The following is a 16,017-nucleotide window of genomic DNA, read 5'->3' as shown; positions in this document are numbered from 1 at the left end:
GTACAAGTACAAGTGTGTTGACTTATCTGTCAAGCATTCTGACAGGCACTCGCTGGATTCTGAATGACAGCGAATTCAAAATGGATACCATTACCGAATGCTCCGAATGATTGAAAAATTGAAAAAGTCCATACGATTGGTAGTCAAAAATGTTGTCGTTGAGACCAAAAATGCGACTCTAGACCTGAGATTTCCATCAGGTGAGCGAGGCTGTTTGTAGTTTTGACGTTTATCGCTTAGTGAACACACTTGGTATAGGTACACTACCCTGCAAAAATCGTGTGACCAAAAACGCACACAGCCACACGAATTTTTGACAGGGGTGACGATTTGGAATGAAAAATTGTGCAAATGAAATAGCATGCTGACAAATTTTGCTTTCCCACAATATATCGTGCTCTCTCGCACCTATTATTTTCTTAGGGATAGCAAAATACGTCATTTTTGCGTGCAAAAAATCCGCCGTTTCTAATTCTGCAGAAAAGTGGAAAATTTTTTCAATTTGTGTGATTTACATTTTGCAGAAATTAATATACGGATTCCTTAATATTTTTTGGTCTACTAAAGTGTGTTTTAGCAAAAAAAACTCATATCAATTTGTGCATGTTTATAAAGAAAGAAAGTGAAATATGTAATTGCATAGTATAAATAATCGTGAGCAATTTTAATGCAGAATAGTAAATTTTGATTTCCACATACATACAAGAAAAAAATTCTTGTTACCATTAAGATTTATTATCCAAAATTGAAAAAAAAAAGATTAGAAAATTCGGTGTAAAAAAACGGCTATGTGTGCAATAAAATAGCCTCTCTTGTTGAGATACCCTTCCATGGTCTCCATTAATTATTGTGACGGAGGTGTGTTTGCAGCAGCAAAGTGAACCCAAACAGTGTAGGTCGTGGTGGTTGTTGTTCGTGATCCGCATCAACTGGACCAGGTGGGGCAAGGCCAAGATAGCAGCAACAACCTCCCAAGGCTGGCTATCATCGTTGATTTATAAAAAAACAGTGTTGTGCATCTGTAATGTTTGAATATTTCCTCTGTCGAAACAGTTTCCACGATTCACTGTTCAACGAAAGCAGCAGCCAGCGTATGCCACCACCGAACAGCTGATAACAAAAACTTGGATGCACAGCAGTTTAAAGCCAAAATGGAAGTTGAGGAAATATCTGAAAATAAGGTAAATATATGTTTCGCGTTATTAACAAAATCGCCCTAAATTTTATGAATTAACAGATCGCTACGAACGACAAAGCACCCGAACGTGTGATCAAAGAAAGCACTACAGAAATTATTGCCGGCGGGGCCGTATTCTACAATCCAGTACAAGAATTTAATCGTGATTTAAGTATTTCAGTACTTAATGTATACACAAAGCGGTTGATAAGAGAGCGGGAAGCGGCGGCGCATACAAATCCACAAAATACAAAGGAAAGCAAGCAATGCTAATGACAAGAAACCATACACGGCTGGTGGTGTAAAATACGACGGTGGACTGCGAATATTGGAAGCGCTTGCTGCAACAGGTTTACGTAGCATAAGTTATGCAAAAGAAGTACCAGACGTGCGTGAAATTGTTGCAAATGATCTATCTAAGGTGGCAGTAGAATCCATTAGCGTAAATATGCGACACAATGGAGTGGAACATTTAATTGTGCCAAGCGAAGGGGATGCAATGTAGGTTTGATATACGAATCAATAGCTAGTGATTTAACTGTAATAATCAATAATAAAATTCGCAATAGGACTCTCATGTACCTTTCAACTTCATATGAGAAGCGTTTCGATGTTATAGACCTAGATCCTTATGGTTGTCCGAATCGCTTTCTGGATGGCGCTATACATTCACTGACGAGGGGGGGTTCATTACTTGTAACTGCGAATGATATGGCTGTGCTGGCAGGCAATACGCCTGAAGCCTGCAATGCCAAATATAGTTCTGTGCCTTTGCGTATGAAATGCTGCCATGAGATGGGATTGCGTATACTATTGCATTGCATTGAAACGCACTCTAATCGTTATGGAAAATATATTGAGCCACTTTTGAGCATTTCTGCCAATTTTTATATACGCGTATTTGTGCGTATGCATGAGGTTGGTATACAGCATTTTGGCCTTTTACCACAATCCATTACTTACCATATCTTTATATTATGAACACAGCAAACAATGAATGGTATTTCAATACACTGGTTGTGATACCTATACGCTACAGCCTATGGGTATTGTAAAAAGCAAGATCTCAGATAAAGGCAATGCGGAAGTAAAATTCGGTATACCAACTGGACCAAATGTTAATACAAATTGTGCGTATTGCGGTGATAAACATCATGTAAGTTTCAACTATCCCACTTAAGTATTTAAACTCGAATAAATCAAATTATTTCCTTCTTACTTAATTGGTGCTTAACCGTTTAAACGGTTATGTCCGTTCAAAAAGGCGCGTCAGCCGCTTTTTCAGAGGGTTAACTGGCACCAATTGTTCACACCAAATTGTTTCTTATATTCCCAAATATAGATGGGCGGTCCACTTTGGTCGCATCCCATACATGATCCAACGTTTGTTGAAGAATTGCTACAAATCATAGAAGAAAAACCGCTAAGTGATTTGGACACACAACGTCGTTTAAAAGGTATGTTATCGGCGGTATGCCTGAACTTGTATTGGGTACATGAGTTTTTATGTAAAAAATATTCATCATATCCAACATCAATACCTCGCATTCAATTGTGGACGCTGTACGCACTATATTGGGTTCATGTAATATGGACAAGCATATTCTTGATTCCAGTGGCAAGGCCACAATTTCAAATGATGGGGCAACCATTAAGAAACTATTGGATAAAATAATAACACAACGTAGCGTGCTCAAGTGGTATAAGCTTATCTGGAAAAGATATTTCGTAACGAAAACCCTGGAAGATTACCGCGCCTTGTCTGCTGTGGTTCAACAAAATATAACGTTTTGATCCCTGGACCACGAATCCGAGAGTGGAAATTAAGAATTTAATTTCTGTCACAAGATATTTCAAAAAACCGCAAAATGGCCACGGAGCGCTCCGAAACCGGAGGTGGGATCCATAGTATTTTTGTGCAGAACAGCTTTCTGCATTGGGGGCCTTCGGCCGCGCTTATAAAAAATTACCCTGGGTGGGTCCAACACCGGTTTGGAGACCCAAACTATATCCGCGCAAAACACTTTTACCCACAGTTTTTCTTGTGGGTACCACAAAATCATCAAAATTACAATATCCACATGAAAATTTTTAATTTTGTTTGCAAATATCTCCGAAACGAAATAAAATTTCCAATTTCCGCTTTCAGATTCGTGATCCTGGGTCCAAAGCGCGTCTTTTGACACCTCTCCCGATATTTTTAGACGAGTTTTAGCAGTTGTGAGCTAAAGTAAAGAATTACCCAAATTTTTTATTATGATGTCATGGATGATGTCATACTGCCGACGTCGGAGTTAAAGCTGCTGCAAACCTTTGGGGGTGTCTTTACCGTTAATACAACAACAACCTCAAATAAAGCCGTAACATCCGTATTCGTTGGACTTTTACGTAAAGATATGGGTTCGCATAATAACATATCGCTCATTTACTTCAATGGTGTCATAACTCCAAAAACACAATTTTCCAGGAGAGCCATTCAAAGATTTTAACTGCCATATGTTGCCCATATAAAGGCTTATTTTCATTGTGCTATAGTGGTAAAGTTTTAACTGATCACAAAGATTTTTTTATACAACATAGATTATGATATTGGGTACGTTTATATGTTATTAACTCAAAAGTCATGTTTTTTGAGTTATGACACTATTGAAATAAATGAGCTATATGTACGTGCTCCTACTACTTTGTTCGTGTTCGGCACGATGTGAACGTGTGATTGAAGGTAATTTTCCTTATCGTATTCTATCGGTGACTATTCGGCCCGTTAACGCATGACACACATCAGGACTTAACAAAAATATTCTTACCTTTTTCCTCTCCATTTTCTTAACTTTTTAAATGAATAGATTTCTTAACTCATGTAAGAAGGCCTTCAAATCAGGCATTTGCACTCCTTATCATATTAGACTAACAAAGTTGCTCTTGCCTCTGAAGAAAGAAGACTTGACGCTCATGAGGCGAGTGTTAAGAAGACATTCCCTCCGGGGGTTTCATGCTTAGTGCATGCGTTCGTTTTTGCGCGCGCGTAGCTAAGGCTCCGTTCCCTCGAGGAAGCATAGTTATCAGACTTAGAGGCAAGATTTTAGTTGTTACCTTGAAAACTTCTAGTATTTGCCAATCGGGCTTTTCCGTTTGGTCATCACACCGATTCTGGTAACATTGCGGACACATACACCCTATATGAAGTGCTTTGACCGGCCAGCTCAAGTAAACCGTTTACATTAAGGCTCGTCAAGAACTAATTAAAATTATGTAGAAAAGTAATTCATCTGAAATGAAATGTACAAATGAAGCTCATGTTCGGTTACACCCGAACTTAGACACCCTTACTTGTTCTACCTGTTTCAGAAGTAATTTTATTCATGACTTACATTATTGGGCGCTAAAGTAAAGAATTACCTTTATATTTTAATTGCCTGATTAAGAGAATGCGAGAGGTACACATGATCTACCAGCAGGAAAGGCGCGGATCCAAGCACGGGGCTGTAAAGTGTCGAAGATTATGTGTAGGTCTTACAACCTTAGACAAACAAAGTTACTTATATCATTAAAAAGGGAGGCCTGTAGACTCATGACTGGTATTCTGACTGGTCACTGCTTTCTGGCGTCACATGCCTTTAAATTAGGCTTGGTCAGTGCTAGCAGATTTTGTATGTCGGGGTTGATTCTGGATAGGTAAGAGTTTAACCTGTTACAGTATCCAGAACGAAGTTGAGCTAGAGTGACTCGCTTTTCTCTGGGGAGTATGCGTTCCTCTTCCGCGAGGTTTGGATACTTTTCTTTGAGTACTGGATTCACCGGGCAATTCCTAGCATAAAGGTCCGACGCTTGTTTATGGAGTTCACCAAGGACCTGCTTGTGTTTTTTCGCTTCATACGGCTGGGTTCTCAGGAGCCGTATTTCCTCAAAGTGCTTACGGAGATGACTCCTTAGGCCCCTAGGCGGTGCTGGTTGACCAATCAGATGTCTATTGGGATGCTCAGGTTTCTGGGTACAGGAACTGTTTGGTCAGCATCTCATTTCTCTCCCTGATGGGGAGTATTCTCGCCTCATTATGCAGATGGTGTTCTACGGACATAAGAAGACAGCCCGTGGCAATTCTGAGAGCAGTATTTTGGCAGGCCTGTAGCTTCTTCCAGTGGGTAATTTTTAGGCTTGGCGACCATATGGGTGACGCATAGCACTTAATCGGCTGGCTAATTGCTTTGTGTGTAGTCATGAGCGTTTCTTTATCCTTTCCCCAGGTACTGCCAGCGAGGGATTTGAGGATTTTGGTACGGCTCTGAATTCTCGGAACAATTGCGGCTGCGTGCTCACCAAAATGTAGGTCCTGATGAAAGTCACACCCAAAATTTTAAGGTGTACGACAGTCGGTAGGGTAATGTCATATGGTCGACATTTGGCGCGGCCATGTTTTAAATAAGATCACCGATGATTTGGTTGGTTACAATATCAGGTTTCGCGAGGCGACAAAAATGGAGAGATTGGGGAGATAGCTGTTTATTTTATTACAAAGCTCATCGGTGTAGGAAACAATAGCATAGGCGTAGAAGCAATAGTGACTCCTGGTAGTAAAGGTAGCTATTGATATGTAGAAGTTAAGCAGAAGTTTGAATATGAGTTTTTTTAAGTTATTGCAAAAAAAGCGTTGAGGATTTTTATTATCTTACCAGGTACCTTCGTACATGTTTCTAAGAATGAAGAATAAAACCTATTCAAACTCAATTTTGACCAGGACAAAGCCGCTGAGACTTCGCTATACTTTAACATACAATACGTTACCCCATTTTAGCACAACTATCATTTTTTGATTTTATTAAATTTTAATAAATGTTTCTTCCTCTACAGTTCCATTTCGGTATTGGATGGTAAATATGGCTTTCGCATTTTCTCCATCAATAATTGTGACGAGGTGGAACAAATCTATGCGCGTAAATCGCAACATATTATCTTGGTCGAGCGTTTCTTCAATAGCTCTCTACTGGTGATGGAACAGCAGAGAAACCCAACTGTTTACAAATGTTACACTTCAAAAAGAATCAAAATATCTGTCATTGCGTCTACGGCTCAATTCCCCACAGTATATGAATGAATCGAACGCACCTAATTGTCTGCCTAACTGATAGTATACATATTCATCAAAACGAAAATATTGCACCAAACAAACTGGGTCTGAATACTGAAACAGTACACATATTCAAAATCGATGAGAACGCTGTGATGATGGTATAGGGTGAGTTGTTGAATAACATACGAAAACCACTTTAACCCATCTATATATTTGCATTACAGCTAAAGCTTTACAAACAGCAAAAATTGCTTGCGCCAAGCAATTGGAAAAGGCAGTGAAGCATTCATCACACTACGGATGGTGCAAAGTTAGAATCTGCTGTTGCAACTGCTGCCACCGACACAACGGTCATCTCTACTTCGCCGAGTAGCGGCTCGTCCGACTATCTATCGAAGACAGTATAATCATATCTTTTGCCAACACAGGTTAGCGATGTGCTTGCACAGGAAACGATTTCAATTGGAAAACGAAACCCAATTAAGCGAGTTTATGTTATTATTAAAGTACGTACTTCTTTTTTATATGAACTGTATTAATTTAAGTTACAATTTCATGTACATATACAATAAAGTATGTCGTGTTACGATTGCTGTTGGAATTAGATTTGAAACCAATCAATATTTCTGCTAAGGGTTGCAGAATTATTGCTGGAATGATTAGATTTAGAACAATAATAAGTCTTACTCAATTACTAGTCCTACATTTTTAAATTCATATTTTACTTTACTTTATTACTTTCAAATTCAATTACGACAGCAATCGGTTTCCACGACACCTTTGAATATTCTTCATCAGAAAAAAAAGAGTAAATCTAATCTGAATTTCTAATTAGCTTTAAGTTTTAGATTTAAATTGATTCAAATAATTATAGTTTTTTCTAAAGCTTAAAATTATTTTCTGTTCGCTTGGAAAATATTTCAATTGGAAAAGGAAAACCAATTAAGCGAGTTTATTTATTATTAAAATACTTACTTTTCTTTATTTGAACTGTATTAATTTAAGTTACAATTTCATGTACATATTATAGTGTTAACTACTTTGTACTCTTTACTTTAATTTTTAAAATAATTTTAATTGAGTTTTCGTGTTAACTTAAAATTTTGAATAACTTCAAAAAAAGAAAATTCTAATTAGTTGGAAAATATCTAAACTCAAAAATAAACAAAAATAAATTTTTATACTTAAAATCAAAATAAAAGATTTTTTTAAAATATCAACTTGAATGTTGATATATTGGCGATCCTACCAACGATCCTGCGCAAATATTTTATTTCATTAATGACTGTAATGATTACGAAAATTTCCATTCGCTAATTTTTAATTAAAATACATTTATTATCTGAATCTATATCTGTCCGTGCTTGTATATATAATACCTCGTGCTTGTGATAAATGATTTTTGAACAAAAAATTTCGCAATTTTAAAGTAACTACTCCGTCATATTTACAACGACTTAAATAGTTGTGCGAAACAGACTAAACGTTTGTATCAGTTTGTTTACTTAAAATCCAATTTGGAAATACATACATTAAACAACAAAAAACAAAAAAAGGTTACATTTAATATTAATTAATAATTTGTTTGTTTCAAATTTTCTTGGAGGGGGAGTAAATATAGTGTTAACTACTTTGTACTCTTTACTTTAATTTTTAAAATAATTTTAATTGAGTTTTCGTGTTAACTTAAAATTTTGAATAACTTCAAAAAAAGAAAATTCTAATTAGTTGGAAAATATCTAAACTCAAAAATAAACAAAAATAAATTTTTATACTTAAAATCAAAATAAAAGATTTTTTTAAAATATCAACTTGAATGTTGATATACATATATAATAAAGTATGTCGTGTTACGATTGCTGTTGGAATTAGATTTGAAACCAATCAATATTTCTGCTAAGGGTTGCAGAATTATTGCTGGAATGATTAGATTTAGAACAATAATAAGTCTTACTCAATTACCAGTCCTACATTTTTAAATTCATATTTTACTTTACTTTATTACTTTCAAATTAAATTACGACAGCAATCGGTTTCCACGACACCTTTGAATATTCTTCATCAGAAAAAAAAGAGTAAATTAAATCTGAATTTCTAATTAGCTTTAAGTTGTAGATTTAAATTGATTCAAATAATTGGAGTTTTTTCTAAAGCTTAAAATTATTTTCTGTTCGCTTGGAAAAGATTTCAATTGGAAAACGAAAACCAATTAAGCGAGTGTATTTATTATTAAAATACTTACTTTTCTTTATTTGAACTGTATTAATTTAAGTTACAATTTCATGTACATATAAATAAATAAATAAATAAATAAAGTATGTCGTGGTACGATTGCTGTTGGAATTAGATTTGAAACCAATCAATACTTCTGCTAAGCGTTGCAGAATTATTGCTGGAATGGTTAGATTTAGAACAATAATAAGTCTGACTCAATTACTAGTCGTACATTTTTAAGTTCACCAATTACGACAGCAATCTGATTCCACGACACCTTGAATATTCTTGATCTGAAAAAAAAATAAACCTAATCTGAATTTCTACTAAGCTTTAAGTTGTAGATTATTCAAATAATTGGAGTTTTTTCTAAAGCTTAAAATTATTTTCTGCTCGCTTAGAAAAGATTTCAATTGGAAAACAAAAACCAATTAAGCGAGTTTATTTATTATTAAAGTACTTACTTCTTTTTTATATCAACTGTATTAATATAAGTTCCAATTTCATGTACATATATAATAATATTGAAAATAATAAATATTGAAAATTCAATTTTTTTGGTTCATATTTTAATCATATGGTTGCTCCAGGTAAAGTAAATCTGTAGGTAAAATCCATGTTATATGACGGTTATATAAATGGTAAAATCGCAGTAAAATTGATTGTCAAATGACTCGAAAATGTAGAGTGAAATGACGGAGAATATGACCGCCATTTGACGAGCATTGTGACGTGTGTGAACAGCACAGTACTATGCTCACATCCTATAGGTGGGAGCGGAATGCATGATCACATTAATAGGAACGAAACGGAAAATTTGGTCACAAAACCTAATCGCCCCATGCAAAAATGACTATGAATATAACCGCTGCAGAAAGTCACAATGACCGTAAAATGACTAGTAAAATGACGTGGAGCGTTTTTGCAGGGTATGATTGCGACGAGACAAGATGCAACTCTGATAATGTTGTGAATACAAAGTATTGTTGAGCCATGATAATGACATCCAGCAAATCTTTTCGGAAACGTTTAGTAGAATAGAATCATAAAATTAAAACAAGGAAAATAGTAAACTAATTTGCTTACTTGGAAATCATTGGAACAAAAATGTCTGCAGCGAAGATCGGTGACATAAATCTTTATGAAATACTTGGTGTTGAGTTTGAAGCTGAACAAGCGGATATACGTAAAGCCTATCGAAAAAAAGCCTTGGAATGCCATCCTGATAAAAATCCTGACAACCCTAAAGCGGCGGAGCTCTTTCACGAGTTGTCAAGAGCTTTGGAAATACTCACTGATATTTCAGCGCGTTCAGCTTATGACAAAGTTTTGAAAGCCAAAAAAGCAGCGGAGGTACGGACAAAGCAATTGGACAGTAAACGACAAAAATTAAAAGCAGATTTAGAACAACGGGAAAAGGATGCGTCATATATACAATCATATTCTACTGTTCCCAAAACTGATGAAGAGGTTTTACAAGAGCAAATTGAACGTTTAAGGCGTGAGGGTTCCAAGTTGCTCGAGGAAGAACAACGTCTTATGCGCGAACAATTAGTACGTACAATGTTAGAACACCAGTATGCACAAGCGAAAACTTCCTGTGATTCCTCCGCTCATCGAATTAAACTGAAATGGAAGGCAGAAAAGGATAAAAGTAATGGCGGCTATTCATATGAAGACTTGACAATTTTTCTAAAAAAATACGGCGAAATCACGGCTTTGGTGATGTCAAAGAAAATGGGCAGTGCATTGGTAGAGTTTAAGACATTGGAAGCTGCAGAAATGGCACTAACCTACGAAAAAGGACGATTGCAAAATCCCCTCCATTTGGAGTGGGTGTCAGTACCAGGTGTAAAAGTAGCAAATGAAACTAGAGGCTCTATACTGGACTACGAAGATTTAGTTATGCGAAAACTGCGACAAGCTGAAGAGCGCCAACGACTCATAGCACAAATGCTGGCAGAAGACGAAGCGGAAGGATAAGCAAGTAGTCTATATAATATACTATGAATCGTAATATAAACAAATAAAATAAGGTGTAAATTGAACATTAACAGTAAACACAAGAGTTGATAAAACATTGAATGATAACTCCCTGAAGCGCAAGCTGGATATGGGGTCAGAATATAACCGCGGTAGGTATGCCTGTCGTAAGAGGCGACTAAAATATCAGATTCAAGGGGCTGTGTAGCGCAACACTTCAGGTGGCCAGCGCAATATATAGCTTCTCCAAACCCAATTGTCAACCTCACCTATCCGCGGCGAATGCTGTTTCACTAACAGACGATGCTCTGGCGCTTCCCAAGGTAGTCGGTTCTATGTACCGGAGCGACTCGGGATTTTTCCCGACCAAGGACTGTCATTTCAGTGTGACCCCATTTAATTTGTTGCGTCCCTCCCACAAATTGTCATCCTCCCAGCAGCTCCTTGCACCAGGACTGCTCCATATTCTCTTTTCCGGCATCGAATCCAATCCGGGTCCGTCTCCTGACCCCGGTCCTGAGAAATGTTTTTGCTGCATCTGCCGGAAAAGAATCTTTTTAGGACGGTCATACTCTGTTCAGTGTGTTTCGTGTAAGGGATGGTTGCATCGGACAGGTTGTTCTGGGCTTGATCTCAAAACCCGACGTCCACGTAACGTTTATAAATCTTTTGTGGCTCCTTGCTGTTCACGCCCAAGGGCGTCCCGAAGCCTAAGCGCCCCCCACTACCTTCCAGCAGCCCCGCTGCTCAGCAAGCCACAACAAGTACCCGCTACTGCTCGCGCCCCACGGCGCCAACAACTCAAACAGCTGCTACCACTCATAACTACTACCTTCGTAGTAGAGTCGGTAGCAATGCTGAGCATCAGCCCCTGCCCCCGTCTTCTCCCCCCCTCTTTTCCGGCAGCAATCGTGTAGGTCAGGGAAACAGACTCTTAGTCCCTACCTCAGTTTGCACCGTTTGCCAGCACAGAATATATAGGTTTGCGACATCCGCCCAATGCAGCTCCTGCCTTGGGTGGTGCCACTTTCCTAGATGTTCTGGTCTCCGCGACGGTAACCCCCCGACGGGTTTCATCGCGCCATGTTGCCAGGTCGCAAACCCAAATCATGCGGGTACCCCAATGCTTGCCCAAGGACGCCCAGTCCCAGGGCCACAACAGCAATTGCGTCCTGGCCTTCCACAACCCAGGCGTAGTCACCCGTCACTTACCCCCAGAGTGGCGGCGTCTCCCCTTATTCACTTCAGAATTCTGCAGTTAAACTGTAATGGACTAACTGGGAAGATTACGGAGATAGTCGATTTCATGAAGCGGCACAACATCCGCATTGCTGCGATTCAAGAGACTAAACTCACAGCAAGATCTGCATTGCAGACCTGCTCTGGGTATAATGTCCACAGGAAAGACTGCGAGAGCGGAAATGGAGGCGGCCTCGCGTTTATCATACACCACTCTGTGCAATATTATATATTTGATCCTGGCATCGAACGCAGGGACAATGTCTTAGAACGTCAAGGCCTATCTGTCCGGTCAGGCGATGCAAACCTAGAAATCATCAACATATACATCCCTCCTGCCACCTGTTGCACCAGTGGATACCGCCCTAATATCAGATCCTTACTCACTGGCAACAATCCCATTATCTTAGGCGATTTCAATGCCCATCACGATCTATGGCACTCACACTTGCGGGCGGGCAGTAGGGGTGAGATGTTGGCGGATCAAACAGAAGAAACGACGTTCTGTACAATAAACGGAGACGACCCCACACCTATGGTAGGAAGCTGTCACAGTTCGCCAGATATCTCAATCGTGAGCGCAGAACTCGTAAACTGCGTCAACTGGCAGCCGATGGTAACATTGGCATCCGACCACCTGCCTATACTTATTTCGCTCGAACGTACCGCCGACTTCATCGTCACCGAAAAACGCACTTTCATAAACTTCAAAAAAGGAAAGTGGGAAGAATATAAATCTTTTACAGACAACCGCTTTGCTGCCCTCCCTATCCCGACTGATGCCCGCCAAGGGGAGCGTGCCTTCCGTAAGGTCATTGAATCCGCCTCGGCACGTTTCATTCCCGAAATCCGGCCCCACTTCCCGGCGAAGGCCGCAAACCTAGCGAGAGAACGTAACCTTATAAGACAGCTTGATCCAGGCGACCCCCAAATAAGGGATATAAACCAACGCATCAGATTGCTTGTGGACGAACACAAGCGTGCCAAATGGGAGGAGCACCTAAGAGGTTGTAACCTCTCTACCGGTGTGGGTAAACTTTGGTCCACCGTAAAGTCCCTATCGAATCCGACTAAGCACAAAGACAAAGTTTCCATCGCCTTTGGCGACAAATTGCTGTCGGATGCAAAAAAATGCGCGAGCGCTTTCTGCCGACAATATATAATGCATCCTACGGTCGACAAAGATAGACGGAGAGCCAATAGACACGCACATAAACACAAATTCATCGCGTCACCAATCACCATCACCGCTAAAGAGGTTGAGGGCGCCATTGGTCGCGCTAAACCATCCAAAGCAGTGGGCCCAGACGGCATAGCCATGCCGATGCTTAAAAGCCTAGGGAAAGAGGGTTTCAAATATTTAGCGCATGTCTTCAATCTGTCTCTTTCCACCTTTGTCATACCCGAGAAATGGAGAATGGCCAAGGTGGTCCCGCTACTAAAGCCTGGGAAACCAGCTAACATAGGAGAGTCGTATCGTCCGATATCTCTCCTATCGCCAGTAGCAAAGACGCTTGAAGCCATTTTGCTCCCATATTTGCAGCTAGCCTCTCATCAGCATGGCTTCAGAAAACTCCATAGCACTACCACCGCGCTAAATGATATTAGCACCCAGATAAATTGCGGTTTAAATCAATACCCCCACTATAGAACAGTACTCGTAGCGCTAGACCTATCAAAAGCTTTTGATACGGTCAACCATGGCTCGTTACTACAAGACCTGGAAGGGTCTACCCTTCCTCCATGTCTTAAAAGGTGGACCGCAAATTATCTGGGTGGTCGGCAGGCATCGGTGCAATTTAGAAACGAAACATCAAAACCAAGGAGAATTAAACAAGGGGTGCCACAGGGTGGTGTCCTATCCCCACTTTTGTTTAATTTCTACATATCTAAGCTACCTTCACCACCGGAAGGAGTCACAATCGTTTCCTACGCCGATGACTGCACAATAATGGCCACAGGCCCAGGCCCAAAGATCGATCAGCTATGCAATAAAATAAACGGCTACCTCCCTGATCTCTCCAGTTTTTTTGCCTCGCGAAACCTGGCATCACCGACTAAATCTTCCGCGACTTTATTTACAACATGGACGTCCCAAATGTCGACCATTTTGAACATCCACGTCGATGGCACTACGCTACCGACTGTCCTACACCCCAAAATCTTGGGTGCGACGTTTGATCAGGATCTACATTTTGGTGAGCACGCAGCCGCAATTGTTCCGAGAATTCAGCGCCGTAACAAAATCCTCAAATCCCTCGCTGGCAGTACCTGGGAAAAAGATAAAGAAACGCTCATGTTGTTGTTGTTGTTGAAGCGATAAGGTTGCTCCCCGAAGACTTTGGGGAGTGTTATCGATGTGATGGTCCTTTGCCGGATACAAATCCGGTAAGCTCCGGTGCCATAGAACCATTAAGGTGCTAGCCCGACCATCTCGGGAACGATTTATGTGGCCACATTAAACCTTCAGGCCATTCCCTCCCTCCCTACCTCCAAGTTCCATGAGGAGCTTGGGGTCGCCAGAGCCTCGCCTGTTAGTGAAACAGGATTCGCCGCGGATAGGTGAGGTTGACAATTGGGTTTGGAGAAGCTATATATTGCGCTGGCAACCTGAAAGGTTGCGCTACACAGCCCCTTGAATCTGGTATTTTAGTCGCCTCTTACGACAGGCATACCTACCGCGGGTATATTCTGATCCCCTAACCCGCTGGGGTAAGAAACGCTCATGACTACATACAATGCAATTAGCCAGCCGATTACGTGCTACGCGTCACCCATATGGTCGCCAAGCCTAAAAATTACCCACTGGAAGAAGCTACAGGCCTGTCAAAATACTGCTCTCAGAATTGCCACGGGCTGTCTTCTTATGTCCCCAGAACACCATCTGCATAATGAGGCGAGAATACTCCCCATCAGGGGGAGAAATGAGATGCTGACCAAACAGTTCCTGTTGAATACCCAGAAACCTGAGCATCCCAACAGACATCTGATTGATGAACCAGCACCGCCTAGGGGCTTAAGGAGTCATCTCCGAAAGCATTTTGAGGAAATACGGCACCTGAGAACCCTGCCGTATGAAGCGAAAAAACACAAGCAGGTCCTTGGTGAACAGGCGTCGGACCTTTATGCCAGGAATTGCCCGGTGAATCCAGTACTTAGAGAAAAGTATCCAAATCTCGCGGAAGAGGAACGCATACTCCACAGGGAAACGCGTGTCACTCTTGCCCAACTTCGTTCTGGATACTGTAACAGGTTAAAGTCTTACCTATCCAGAATCAACCCCGACATACAAAATGTATGCACCGCCTGCAATGTGTCCCAACATGACACCAACCATCTCTTTAATTGTAATGTGGAACCAACGCCTTTAACACCCCTTTCCTTATGGTCCACCCCTGTTGAAACGGCAAGTTTCCTTGGACTCCCGTTAGAGGATATTGATGACAATTTGTGATCGGTCGCGGCTGTTAGGTGGGGCGAATCATTGCTACAACAACAACAACACGAGGCTCTAGCGACCCCAAGCTCCTCATGGAACTTGGGGTGGGAGGGAGGTATGGCCTGAAGGTTTAATGTGGCCACATAAATCGTTCCCGAGATGGTCGGCCTAGCACCTTAATGGTGCTGTGTTACCGGAGCGTACCAGATCTGTATCAGGCAAAGGACCATCACATCGATAACACTCCCCAAAGCCTTCGGGGATCAGCCTTATCGCTACAACAACAACAACAACATAACTCCCTGAACAAACCGTTGAATACTTTTGATCCACTCAAAGGTTTGGATTTTACATCAAACTTCCGAGCATACTTTTCTCTACATTCGTTCTTCTTGTTGTAGCAGTGCTTCGCACCATCCAATAAGCGCAAACGATCACAAACTGCCGTCAATATCCTCTAACGGGACTCCAAGGAAACTTGCAGTTTTAACAGAGGTGGGCCATAGTGAGAGGGGGTGTTAGAGGCGTTGGTTCAACATTGCAATTGTTGGTGTTTTTTTTTTTGCTTCATATGGCTGTGCCTACGGAGATGGTCTCATTTCCCTCTCTAATGGGGAGTTAGGTTAGGTTGAACTGGCCGATCCATGAGGACCTCACGTAGTCTGATTGAATCCGTAGTGTTACCAGAAGTTTGTTTTAACGACCAAACTGAAAAACCCTATCAAAAGCCAGGACCTATGTTATAAAACAACTCCGTCCTCTTGGCAAATACTAGAAGCTTCCTCTGACTTAAGCCACTTGCTGCTTCTAGATCTGACAGCTGCATTACTCCTAACAGCTGGAGTCAGTCTGGCAAGCGCAGGGCACGAGCACAGAACGTGCTTGATCGTTTGTTAC

The 16,017-nt window shown here is 40.6% G+C and overlaps 2 protein-coding genes across 7 annotated transcripts; both read left to right on the top strand.

Annotated features, from left to right (window-relative positions):
• The first annotated feature begins 491 nt into the window (after positions 1 to 491).
• Positions 492 to 9,011, top strand: LOC137236551 (tRNA (guanine(26)-N(2))-dimethyltransferase-like). Of its 6 annotated transcripts, none has more exons than XM_067759308.1 (8): positions 506 to 1,181; positions 1,238 to 1,682; positions 1,747 to 2,095; positions 2,165 to 2,333; positions 2,520 to 2,634; positions 3,327 to 3,899; positions 6,026 to 6,410; positions 6,470 to 9,011. In XM_067759308.1, exons 2-4 carry the CDS (start codon positions 1,672 to 1,674, stop codon positions 2,198 to 2,200), a joined length of 396 nt encoding a protein of 131 aa, XP_067615409.1. In that variant the 5' UTR covers positions 506 to 1,181; positions 1,238 to 1,671; the 3' UTR covers positions 2,201 to 2,333; positions 2,520 to 2,634; positions 3,327 to 3,899; positions 6,026 to 6,410; positions 6,470 to 9,011. The 6 variants fall into 6 exon arrangements, with proteins under 6 accessions (XP_067615408.1, XP_067615409.1, XP_067615404.1 ...); XM_067759303.1 differs by having other exon boundaries at positions 533 to 1,181; positions 1,238 to 1,678; XM_067759307.1 differs by lacking the exon at positions 3,327 to 3,899 and having other exon boundaries at positions 492 to 1,181.
• Positions 9,012 to 9,400: 389 nt separating this feature from the next.
• Positions 9,401 to 10,525, top strand: LOC137236791 (dnaJ homolog subfamily C member 17). The gene has a single exon (XM_067759779.1). It carries the CDS (start codon positions 9,567 to 9,569, stop codon positions 10,440 to 10,442), a length of 876 nt encoding a protein of 291 aa, XP_067615880.1. The 5' UTR covers positions 9,401 to 9,566; the 3' UTR covers positions 10,443 to 10,525.
• The last annotated feature ends 5,492 nt before the right edge of the window (positions 10,526 to 16,017 follow it).

The sequence above is a fragment of the Eurosta solidaginis genome, chromosome 1 (genome assembly GCF_040869045.1).
Source record: "Eurosta solidaginis isolate ZX-2024a chromosome 1, ASM4086904v1, whole genome shotgun sequence".
Taxonomy (NCBI): domain Eukaryota; kingdom Metazoa; phylum Arthropoda; class Insecta; order Diptera; family Tephritidae; genus Eurosta; species Eurosta solidaginis.
This window is presented reverse-complemented; position numbering and strand designations above follow the sequence as displayed.

Excerpts from the sequence above, each read along its gene's own strand:
- LOC137236551 (XM_067759306.1), top strand. The coding sequence starts at position 1,626 with ATGCGACACAATGGAGTGGAACATTTAATTGTGCCAAGCGAAGGGGAT. Across the intron at positions 1,679-1,746 it reads CCAAGCGAAGGGGATGCAAT|GACTCTCATGTACCTTTCAA; the intron begins GTAGGTTTGATA and ends AATTCGCAATAG. Across the intron at positions 2,096-2,164 it reads TATTTGTGCGTATGCATGAG|CAAACAATGAATGGTATTTC; the intron begins GTTGGTATACAG and ends TTATGAACACAG.
- LOC137236791 (XM_067759779.1), top strand. The coding sequence starts at position 9,567 with ATGTCTGCAGCGAAGATCGGTGACATAAATCTTTATGAAATACTTGGT.